The sequence below is a fragment of the Diadema antillarum genome, unplaced genomic scaffold, assembly GCF_040938485.1.
Source record: "Diadema antillarum isolate AM-2024a unplaced genomic scaffold, OU_Dant_1.0 seq00000050_RagTag, whole genome shotgun sequence".
NCBI lineage: Eukaryota > Metazoa > Echinodermata > Echinoidea > Diadematoida > Diadematidae > Diadema > Diadema antillarum.
Genome location: NW_027271159.1, coordinates 499,130 through 511,719, shown reverse-complemented (window position 1 = coordinate 511,719; position 12,590 = coordinate 499,130). Strand labels below are relative to the sequence as shown.

General features: G+C 40.6%; 1 protein-coding gene across 1 annotated transcript; it reads left to right on the top strand.

The window, feature by feature from the left end:
- Positions 1-8,125: 8,125 nt before the first annotated feature.
- Positions 8,126-12,373, top strand: LOC139725593 (polyubiquitin-C). Its single transcript, XM_071636684.1, has 2 exons — positions 8,126-8,262; positions 9,585-12,373. Exon 2 carries the CDS (start codon positions 9,592-9,594, stop codon positions 11,419-11,421), a length of 1,830 nt encoding a protein of 609 aa, XP_071492785.1. The 5' UTR covers positions 8,126-8,262; positions 9,585-9,591; the 3' UTR covers positions 11,422-12,373.
- The last annotated feature ends 217 nt before the right edge of the window (positions 12,374-12,590 follow it).

Sequence of the window (12,590 nt, the reverse complement as noted above, 5' to 3'; positions counted from 1 at the left end):
TTATACAGTATCCAATTATCCAGTGGTCATCTAAGACGGTCTGCCTGGACTACTTGATCTTGCTTGAGCGTGCTTCATTAGTTCATCTAACTACTTGTGGTCGCCAGCCTAGTCTGGCCTGGCTGTCAGTGAAGACACTACAACTCCTCCCTTCTTAAGACTGAAACTAAATCTAAAGTTTCAATGGTTGTATTTACATGTACAGTGAACAATTAAACCTGTCTAAAATAATCTTTCTTACACACATAGTTCCAACTTGCTTTTTGGTTTATATACAGGGTATGTACAGACAAATATAATTGGTTCTTATAACAAGAACAAACTTTCGTTATTCTGCTTTGTGTTTCGAATCTCATTGTTAGATTCAATAACTTCCAAAATGTAGTTTTCATACATGTTGATACCAAGCTTCTAGTGTGATGATCATTCATACGTCAAATACATGTTCTCAATTAAATCAATTCTTCAGTGAGTCAATTTTGACTTTCTCTATGATCCATGATACACCGTACATAATACACTGTATAACTGAAATTCCTGTGCTATATGATAATTCTTTAAAGTTGCAGCAATGAGTGAAAAGCATACATTTGATCAATTATCTTACATTTACCTCCATAACAACTGATTGAAACCATTTTCTCCTTCCACAAAAGTTAATCCTATAACCTCGTCAAACATTCCACATAATTACATTGTATTTATTTGTTACTCCACATAAGTACAATTACTTTATGTATTCAAATTGTGGATTCTTTTGCATAGTCATGAATCCCTTCTACAAAGTTGACTCCTATTTTCAGGATACCTTGCTCAGTTGCTGTTTGTTTGCCGAGCAGCGCTGGGCCATTTTCTTTCAGCACATAGAACTCTGCCTCTATCGGCTGTCTATCTGACACTTTCACTTGGGTGGAAAATTTCCCTAGCAACTCCAATGGTTGCTCTGAACCATATGCAAACAATTTCTTGTCTGTTTTTTTTCGGATTTACACCTGATTCTCTTCTCTTTCAGGGACTCCCACAACGAGCTATCAATGATGTTCACTGATGCTCCACTGTCTACAATAACATCAATCTCAAACTGATCAAGAGTAACTGGAATTATTTCGTACTTACAGTTTGGAGCACCTCTCACATTAAAGGAATATTCATCATACTCAAACTCATCCTTATTGTCCTCACTGCTCTCGTGAACATTGTGTATCCCCGTTCCACACTTGGGGCGACCAACATTCTTTACATTGTTCACATTTTTTGACTTGCAGCATTTCGCAAAGTGTCCCTTTTCTTGCATTTGTTGCAAGTTTTGTCCTTTGCTGGGCAGTGCGCATCCTTGGCCAGATGTTCTTCTCGGCCGCAGCGGTAACACTCTGGTCCCGGTCGCCTGGCGGCTCCCTGCTGGCGTCGGCTATCCATCCTTTCTCTCTGGCTCGATGATGATGACTGTCGTCGGTTAGAGAGCACATGGATACCTCCATGCTGCGATGACAATTGGGGGGCCTGCGTTCATCTGCCTTGTCTGACTTTCCGTCAATTCGATGGTGGCTGCTATGGTACGCAATTGGTCGAGTGTTAGGTCATCCCCTTTCTCAAGCAGTCTTGCACGGATTTTTGGCGATCTGCATTTCTCGATCACCTGATCGCGAATATGCTCTCATCTGCATTCTGGAAGGCACATGTTGCTGCTCTCTGTCTCAGCCTTGTAACAAACTGTTCAGTTGTCTCTCCTTCCTTCTGGTTTAGACATTTGAACAAGTACCGCTCGTACGGAATATTCAGTTTCGTTTGAAAGTAGCTGTTCATCTTTCACTTGTCCTTCTCATATGCATCCTGCGTTGACTCCTCATCACTATCAGGAATCGCAAAGAAAATGTCCTGCCCTTCTTGTCCGGTGCAGTGTAACAGGAGTGCTCTCTTCTGCTTGGGGTTCTTCACCGCTTTCCCTTCTGCAAACAATTCAAAGGACCTCAGCCATCTTGTCCATGACTGTGCGATCTGAGCTGGATCACCGTGTGGGTTGAAGCATCCCACAGCTGGTACATCAACCTCTTTTAATGCTGCCATCCTCACTTGTGGATCCCGAGTTCACAGAATTTAATTGAATCGATCCAAATCTTGCAGAATTCAATCAAATGGATCCTTAATTCACTGAATCTAATCAAATGGGTCCTTAATTCACTGAATTTAATCAAATGGATCCTTAATTCACTGAATTTAATCAAAAGGATCCTCGTCGCCACTTGTAGTATTCTTCTCTCACACGAAGAATGACTATATGCACACAGAGCAAGTTTGCAGTGGGTCTAACTTTATTGATGTCTGACAGCCAACTGTACTTCTGTTGATGGCTGGTATTGTACAACCTATTTACAGGTGGGTATAGTTGATGGACATTGTATACAAACTATGGGTCGACATTGATTGTGCTATACTTATTAGTCAATGTTAAAGAATTTGAGCAGGCTCATTTATGATTTAGAGATCACTCATGCCATGTGACTCATGCAGGGTGTTCAGTGGCAGATCCAGAGGGGTTAACTGGGCATGTGCCCCCCTTTATTATTTTTTGTAAAAAAAGAAAAAAAAATGGAGGGGTGCGTGCTCCCCCTTTAATTTTGTAACGCCCCCCCCCCCCCCCCCCACTTGACAGAATTCCTGGATCCCCCCCTGGTGTTGCCTCATCTGTAACCCAAAGTTTCCTCTCTTGCCTGAACAATACCTCCAAAGCAACCGTACAATGTGTGGACTGACGTGTGCCTTGTTGGAATTCTGTCCTTTCACAATCCACTGTGACGAAGTTGATTTGATCAGGGGGGTGAGAAAAGAAATTTTCTCTCACCTCCTTGAATAGATCAGCGTTCATCGTTGTCTGTAGATAAGGGTTGTGAAGTATTGAAGAGTTTGCATAACCATGAGGCCAGAATATCATGGCTTGGCTCAAAGCAGAGTACACTCTATATACACGTTTAGGGACGTAATTCCTGTAAGGCAGTACTGTTTTTGAAATAAACATTTTGCTATCTATGGCACCTTTCAAATTTTTGATCCGGGCATTCATTTATGTGTCATTTCCTGCGCATCTTTCTTCGTTGTAAATGTTACAAGTGTATGCTTCTGTCTCTCTCTCTCTTTATTATTTTTCATTTATATTCTTATGTGTGTGTGTATGTATGTATGTTGTATGTATGTACTACATGTATAGTATGTATTCATTTATTTTGATAGTCTACTCTCTAAAAAAAAATCGAGTGAAAATATTCACTCTAAGAAGAGTGAATACAAAAAAGAGTGAATTTTGAGTGAAATTGGAGTGAATTTTGAGTGAAAATGTTCATTTTCACTCATTTTGGAGTGACGTCAGGGATCACTCCAAAATCTTCGAGTGATCCCTGACGTCACTCCAAAATGAGTGAAAATGAGCATTTTCACTCAAAATTCACTCCAATTTCACTCGAAATTCACTCTTTTTTGTATTCACTCTTTTTAGAGTGAAAATTTTCACTCGATTTTTTTTTAGAGAGTAAATTTTTGGACTTCTGATGAGATTTTCATATCTTATAATGATTTTAAAAGGATGTGTAAAGTGAGAGGGTTGCTCAACACCTTTACATGATAGGATTGAAGTTTTAACCAGACTTTGTGATGAGTAATTTTGCTAACATATCATTTTCACACAGGCTTTAAAAAAGATGGGTTTTGCAAAAGAGGAGACCAGTATTTCTATGGAAATTTAGATCCAAAATGATCACATCAGAAACAGTCACAAGTGGCAAAGTAGAGGAAGTGAAATTCAAATAACAATATGTGGTGATAAACATAATTAGGGCTTACCCTTTAGATGCCACCTGATGTTGTTATATACACAATACAGGGAAGCCTCTCAGCTGTGTGAATTTGATAAATATATGTACATTATGTATATTTGATTGTGTGTATGTGTGTGTGTGTGTGTGTGTGTGTGTGTGTGTGTGTGTGTGTGTTTAGAGTATGCTAATAATTCTTTTATGAGTAGGTACCTACCTTTTTGTTTTTCAGTTTATCCCGTTTCTCTTCTTAAAGTACTAATAATGTCTGCATGGAAAATTTTATCACAGGAATGCGATGCAAGAATGCTTGCTGAACATGCAAAATGTTTGTCTGTCTGTCTGTCTGTCTCTGACTTTTGCTCTCTTGCTCTACATGGGGCTTTGGCAACTCAATGCTTTATTATCATACTCATATACAGACAGATGCACAGACATACACATGCATACAATCATATATTTTACATATACTGTATATGTATGACTACACACATATTTGTGTTTGTGTGTTTGTGTATGTACATAATCCTGGTGCCTTCATCCTCACACTATCATCATTCTCTTTAAATACCACATTGTATAGGAAATTCATGGATCTAAGCTGTTAATGAGTCTACCCCCTTCTCTCATAACGCGATCCCCATGCTTATGTATAATGTGACGGCCTTGCCCTTTCATGATGATCCACCGCATACCACTGTATTATTATGATCATGATTCTATTAAAGGGTGTGTACAGTTCTGGACGAGGTGAGGATTTAGCTTTTTACGTTTTGTGAGATATTCAGAAACCACTCTATGAGATGTCAAAGAGCATGCGATTCTAAGGGGTATCAAAAGTTTATTTGATGAAAATCGGTTTTGAAATGGCTGAGATATCCAAAAACAAGGTGAAACAAAGAGATCCTAATAAAGTTGGGGCATGTCGCCTTTTATTATTATCACTTTTTGGGATATCTCAGCCATTTGAAAACCAATTTTCATCAAATAAACGTTGAATCCTTCTTAAAATTACATGCTCTTTCATATTTCATAAAAGGTTTCTCATTATCTCACTTAAGAATGTTCAGAACATGAATCCCCACCTCAACCAGTACTGTACAGTCCCTTTAATCAATGATCAGACTACAGAGAGTCAAATTGAGCCGCCTGTATCGTGATAATTACAAAGGGGCCAGTGTATCTACACTGTAAAAACATCGGTGTTAGATTTAACACCACGGGTGTTAAATCTTAACCGATCAAACTTCAATAAAGGACCACACCCACAGGTGTTAAAAATGCACTGTGATGGTGTTGAAAAGTGTTCACCTGACACTTCGTGGTGTTAATTTGACACTGTACCTGGTGTTATTTTGACACTGTACTGGTGTTAATTCAAAAATGACACCACATGGTGTTGATTTGATATTTGTTGGTGTTAATATCAATGGTTTAACACCCGTCCAGCTTCAATAAGAGACCACACCAGCTGGTGTTACTTTGGTGTAAATTCATTTTCACATTTTTTCAAAAATCTAGTATTTTGATGTAAAATTCTTGATCGTCTTGTTTCAATTAAAAATTGAACAAGAAGTGCAGTTGCTAAGAAACTCTTCAAAAAACAGTTTAAAATTTGGAAATGACACCCGGAGGTGTTAATTTAACACCATAAAATTAATGAGCACCGAAAATTTAACACCAGCTCGGTGTTCACTATTTAACACCGGACTTTTTGCAGTGTAGTTGCTTATTGTTAATGTTTAGTCGTAGCTTTCTATTTGAGCGAAATGCTGACTTTCTTATAATAATCATCACACATTCATTGAATTTTTCCCCGAGGACCTTGATAATCTCATTCATCCTGCTGTACACCGTGATGGGGGTAGCAAAATACTTAAAGACTTTATATCAGTTCACGACATTTGTTGCTATGTCGGGTCCGAGCCTCCAGCAAGTTCTCTGCGAGTTAGGGACAATCTTCGTTATTAAGGTGATGTGCATTAGATACACTTATGATATTAAACCGTTATGCCTACATTGTATATGTAGGTAATTTTGACCCCTATTTCATTATATTAATACAAGAAATATTTCATTTTGTTCATTCAAAATTCCCTATCAAGGCTATACGATCCACGGTGTCACACTTCATGCCAGCAATCGGCTTTAGTGATTACAGCGGCCAAAACACATTTTTTTTTTTTCTGTGTGTCGTTTTCACTCAACCAAATACATGATGTAGCAGATACCGATGTATCGTGTTGACCAGCAAGTGGTGTTGCACAACTGTTACGGGCAATTTACTAATGTACACCAGTTGACTAGCTATTCAAATTTTATGCGTATATTGGTACCAACGATTGCTCCTGGCTACCAAAAAACTTGCCCGATCCTTGCCCAACTCTTGCCCGAGAATAACGATGTGCATAAGGTTATAATGGTGGCTGGAATTGCAGCTTGAGTAAACATGGTCTACTAAGTATTCGTTTTGAAACTGGACGATTCTAGTGTACGTTCCGAACTGGAAACAAAACAGTCGAGTACACACGACACTCCCATGTTGGAACAAAGTTCTCTGTAAAAGAAAACAAAAAGTCATGAGTCACAAGGGCCTTCGCAATTGCACCAATCGGATTGGCGCTTCTCAAGCGACCAATAGGGCGTCAGGGTAGGGCATGCATCGTTTTCTGGAAACAATAGGCCTACACAGTGCCCCGGTCCACCGGAGCTGCATGTATGACCATGGTTGTAGGTCCATGGTATGACTAAGTTGTTTTTGATCTGGACACTGGGGTGGATTTTTCCTTCCCCCCCCCCCCCTTTTAATTCCTATAGTCTGAAGTGAGAAACTACAATCATTAGTAGCTCCATGCTACCATCGGTTCCATAAAATGTATAAGATATGGAAATCCGCGGCAGGCCTAAACTTTATTAGATGCATGGACAATTGGGTTTGAATTTCATTACCGTGCCTTGTCCAAAGCTAGAAGTTTTGATGAATGGATTAAACCAGAGCGGAATGGCATAGATCTCACTAAATCGGCCCTAAAATTAGAAAAATGACGGAATATTGGAGTTACATGTGGAACGATGATATCAGCAAACTCGATAACTAGCAAATGACTAGGGCACGATAAGGTGGCTTACAAATCCCCCATTGACCTAAATGCAAATCTTTAACTTGACGTCCTCTAGTAATCTTTGGCATGAAATTAAAAGAAAGAAAGAAAGAAAACTCGTTTGCATTGATGTGCAGGATTGTGCTTCAATTAAAGCCTATTGGGGACATTATGGGAGGGAAAGGATTGTGCACCGGTTGCTTATCAAATAGATCAAAAACACGACATTAGATTTTTTTTTCACACCACACCTATAAACATTTTTAATAGCAATGGCATCACCACCTCAGCTATAATGCACGATTCGGGTTGCCACCATCGACTATTCGGCAAAAACATGCGAAACTTAAAAATCCACAAAATTTAACTTCCTCGTGTATCTGTCTTGAATGAAACTTCTGGACATCGCACACCGAGGATGATGCAGAATTGTCAAAATAAATAAATGAATAAATTAAAATACCACCACCACCACAAAAAGGAAACAAACACACAAACACACAAACAAACAAAACAAAACAACAATTTGGCGTACCCCTCTAATCCAACCTTATATAACCTCTCCAGCTCCAGAATGCCGGGTAGATTCTTGCTATTTTAGTACAATTTTGGGATAGAATATACGACAGTGCATTCGCAGCATTTTTTTTTTTCGCGGCAAATCCTGTCTTTCTTGTCCCCACCAGTGAAATGCAAATCATGTATGAGCTGTTGGGTGCATTTCTTCTCGAGCGACTGCAAGAATATCATATGGTAGTAAACTTGTATTTCATAAACCCTGGCAATGACGTTCAATCGTTGCTTGCTTGTTTGTTTTTTTGTTTTTTTGGCATATCACAAATATATGAATATGTAAATAACAAATCTAAATACAAGGCTTGTACTTCATTGAAATTGCATAAAACGTATGCATGTCGGTCGGTCAGCACAGTGTACTTATGCTCTGTATCAATGTGCCAATAAATATACCTGTATCTTTTTACGAAACAACATCAACAAAAACGCGCGAACATACACTGCATATATTGCACATCACGCACGCTGGCAAACAGGCGCAAGGCAGCGGGCTCAATTATGACGTCATATGCCATAGTTACACACGCTATCTATACTGTCCAATCACGAATGGACACAAAGACATGTGACAACCATTGGCCAATAACGTAGCTAGATGGCACCATCTATCTTTGCCTAGTCATTATATGCGTTTATCATCGGATAAATACTCCATGCCCGCCTGGATCGCGTCAGACATAGGAAAATTTGAGAAGCTCTGAAGTTACGTTCGTCAAGACATCGTTTCTATTCATCTAATAAGCTGTCTTGTTCAGGTTGCCAGTCGGTTTCATCAGTGCAAAGTGAGTATAACGCTGTGTTTTTCATTTATTCAGGCGTACTCTGTCACACATCTCTACCGCGGGCATGTACAGTACGGTATGCAGTGATAATGCAATGAATGACAGAATGTAATGTACAATGCAATGGCAATGTAACAACACCATGCAGGACCTACAATTGTATTGCATATCGCAGGGCAGGGCAGGGCGGGGAACTCTTGCTGGCATTCCATGCCATATCATGATGCCAGAATCTAGCAATGTTAACCTCAATAATAACGGTACGACATCAGTATTAATGGTACCTATTAACGTTTATTAAAAACACGTTAGCAAAAAACATTTCTTTTATACGATACCCTACCCTAGACTATATAATATAATTCCACAAACCTGTGTGTAAAGGTCGAGGCACTCTCAAAAGATAGACTGAATGAAGCGAAGGGGCTGAAAGAAAATGGATGTGGATGTATGTGAACAGGTGAACGACTGAAAATGAAACTTGTCAAAGAAGACTTGCACCACAGTGATGGTGATAGATAGCAATGCACGTAGAATTTTGTCCAAAGTGATTAGCAGACCAAGTCTACCTTCCTACCAATCCTAGACTTGAGTAAAATCTTTATTTTTTTTTTTGTGTGTGATGAAGTTGGTAAGTCTACGGTTGGTAAATTTGCAAAATTCTTACTCTATCACGTGGGTACCAGCTGTCTACACAGGTAATGTTAGATCTTCATTTATCTAACAGAGAGAGAGTGTGTGTCGGCTGCTGTAAAACCAGAAATATTTAAAACATTCTAGAACAACGTGCCTTTTAATTTTCAAGAGCCAAGATTTACAAAATTAGAATTCATGCGAAAGTTCTTTGTCAACACAAGCATTCATTTGGATGCCAGTGGCAGTTCGCACAAATTTCAAGTTGCAAGAAGGGTTGTTTATTGCTTTACAGTATTTATTTTTGCTCAACTTCTTTTAGTGATTGTTCATTTTTTGCTGGTCTAGGTTCTAATGTCAAATGCGTGAAATATTTACTTCGCAGGTTTAATTTTTAATACCTGTTGAAGTATCTGTCGTCATGCAGTTTTGGAAAGCACATGATGCAGACAACGTGTGTTGCTGGAGCTATACATTGATTTCTGTAAGATCGGACCGTGGTAGATTTATAATTTCTAGTTACCTGTAAAATATACTGACTGTTTTTTACTGTAGTTCCCACTTCCAGTAAGTTCCAGAGAAGTGTGTTTGTGTATCAACTATTTTCTGTTCAGTGTTATAATGGCGTGGCATGCATTTAGCAAAGCTTTCATGAGATCTTTTTCCTCTTCTCATTTTGTTTTCAACAGACCAATCATGCAGATCTTTGTGAAGACCCTCACTGGCAAGACCATCACACTTGAAGTCGAGCCTAGTGACACCATTGAAAATGTGAAGGCCAAGATCCAAGACAAGGAGGGTATCCCCCCTGACCAGCAGCGTCTGATCTTCGCTGGCAAGCAGCTTGAGGATGGCCGTACTCTTTCTGACTACAACATCCAGAAGGAATCTACCCTCCATCTCGTACTCCGTCTTCGTGGTGGTATGCAGATCTTCGTCAAAACCCTCACTGGCAAGACCATCACACTTGAGGTTGAGCCAAGTGACACCATCGAGAACGTGAAAGCCAAGATCCAAGACAAGGAGGGTATCCCCCCTGACCAGCAGCGTCTGATCTTCGCTGGCAAGCAGCTTGAGGATGGCCGTACTCTCTCTGACTACAACATCCAGAAGGAATCTACCCTCCATCTCGTTCTCCGTCTTCGTGGTGGTATGCAGATCTTTGTCAAAACCCTCACTGGCAAGACCATCACTCTTGAGGTTGAGCCAAGTGACACCATCGAGAACGTGAAAGCCAAGATCCAAGACAAGGAGGGTATCCCCCCTGACCAGCAGCGTCTGATCTTCGCTGGCAAGCAGCTCGAGGATGGCCGTACTCTCTCTGACTACAACATCCAGAAGGAATCTACCCTCCATCTCGTTCTCCGTCTTCGTGGTGGTATGCAGATCTTCGTCAAAACCCTCACTGGCAAGACCATCACTCTTGAGGTTGAGCCAAGTGACACCATCGAGAACGTGAAAGCCAAGATCCAAGACAAGGAGGGTATCCCCCCTGACCAGCAGCGTCTGATCTTTGCTGGCAAGCAGCTTGAGGATGGCCGTACTCTCTCTGACTACAACATCCAGAAGGAATCTACCCTCCATCTCGTTCTCCGTCTTCGTGGTGGTATGCAGATCTTCGTCAAAACCCTCACTGGCAAGACCATCACACTTGAGGTTGAGCCAAGCGACACAATCGAGAACGTTAAAGCAAAGATCCAAGACAAGGAGGGTATCCCCCCTGACCAGCAGCGTCTGATCTTCGCTGGCAAGCAGCTCGAGGATGGCCGTACTCTCTCTGACTACAACATCCAGAAGGAATCTACCCTCCATCTCGTTCTCCGTCTTCGTGGTGGTATGCAGATCTTCGTCAAAACCCTCACTGGCAAGACCATCACACTTGAGGTTGAGCCAAGCGACACAATCGAGAACGTTAAAGCAAAGATCCAAGACAAGGAGGGTATCCCCCCTGACCAGCAGCGTCTGATCTTCGCTGGCAAGCAGCTCGAGGATGGCCGTACTCTCTCTGACTACAACATCCAGAAGGAATCTACCCTCCATCTCGTTCTCCGTCTTCGTGGTGGTATGCAGATCTTCGTCAAAACCCTCACTGGCAAGACCATCACACTTGAGGTTGAGCCAAGCGACACAATCGAGAACGTTAAAGCAAAGATCCAAGACAAGGAGGGTATCCCCCCTGACCAGCAGCGTCTGATCTTCGCTGGCAAGCAGCTTGAGGATGGCCGTACTCTTTCTGACTACAACATCCAGAAGGAATCTACCCTCCATCTCGTTCTCCGTCTTCGTGGTGGTATGCAGATCTTCGTCAAAACCCTCACTGGCAAGACCATCACTCTTGAGGTTGAGCCAAGCGACACCATCGAGAACGTTAAAGCAAAGATCCAAGACAAGGAGGGTATCCCCCCTGACCAGCAGCGTCTGATCTTTGCTGGCAAGCAGCTCGAAGATGGCCGTACTCTCTCTGACTACAATATCCAGAAGGAATCGACTCTCCATCTCGTTCTCCGTCTTCGCGGGGGTCAATAGATTTATCAAGATGCTACCGAACCAGAGCCACTTATGACCATGACCCATATCAATTTTCATATACTATAATTTTCCTTGCTCACTACTTTTATTGGGCATTACCTGACTGATGACATTATACCAAGCAAAGGTTGATCAATAGAGAACATATTTGCTCTTTAGAATATACCAGCTTTATAAGTCTTACATTGCTGATGCTTACAATCTTGAAAGTATTTAAGGTGTGATATAAAAGATACGGGCAACTACCAAGCATGATATAAGACAACATCAGTCGCAATGAGTCACTTTTCCTCAAATTGCTGTCATTGGAAAAAAAAATTGAATGCTTTATGCCTGGTAGACAAAATGACTGCTTAATACTGAGCTGTGAGTTTGCATTTATCAAGATCAAAGGGTTCTATGTATTTCTAGACAAAAAACACTGGAATACCAAATGTGAGTTTGGAATACTCTTTGATTTGGTCAGAAAATTGTACAATGTACCTTTGTTTTGGAGACATCAGAAACCTTTTACTTGGTTGCATTGTTTGTCAGTCATAGTGGAAAATGCTTGTGCTTCAGGCAAAATGTTTGAGGGGAAAATACTCAAATGCATGCAATATACAACTGCAGTGAGGAGTTTGTTCCTAAATTGCCTTTCTGCATAATGGAATGCTTCCCGATTTTTATATAAATGGCCGATCTCTGTTTGTAGGTGTGCATATGACATGGTGAATTTTCATTTGACCGCCACCCCCATAGATCTTTGATAAACATACAAAGAAATATCTGTGATCTTAATAGGAAAGTTCTGATACTGCAAGATTATGACCCGCTGGAGATGTAAGTCAAATTAAGTTCATTCCATTTTCAATACTTTTGATATGTTCCGTGATAATCTTGGACAAGAAAAGTGAACACAAGGAGAATAAATGTAACCATACAGCATAACATTACTTGACTATGTTCGTTCCTGGTGCGTTGATGCTCAGTGCTGTGGTGTGGATTTGTTGTGCTCATTGGTACTTGGTGCATTGGAAAGTTTGGTTTTCCTTGTTTGCATGGAAAAGAGGATGTGTATGTGTGTGTGTATGTGTATGGATGTTTGTGTGGACAGTGTGTAATGTTTGCACTCCAATTTTGGAAAGAATATGTTTGATCATGTGTGGTGCGCAATAGCTACATAT

Excerpts from the sequence above, each read along its gene's own strand:
- LOC139725593 (XM_071636684.1), top strand. The coding sequence starts at position 9,592 with ATGCAGATCTTTGTGAAGACCCTCACTGGCAAGACCATCACACTTGAA.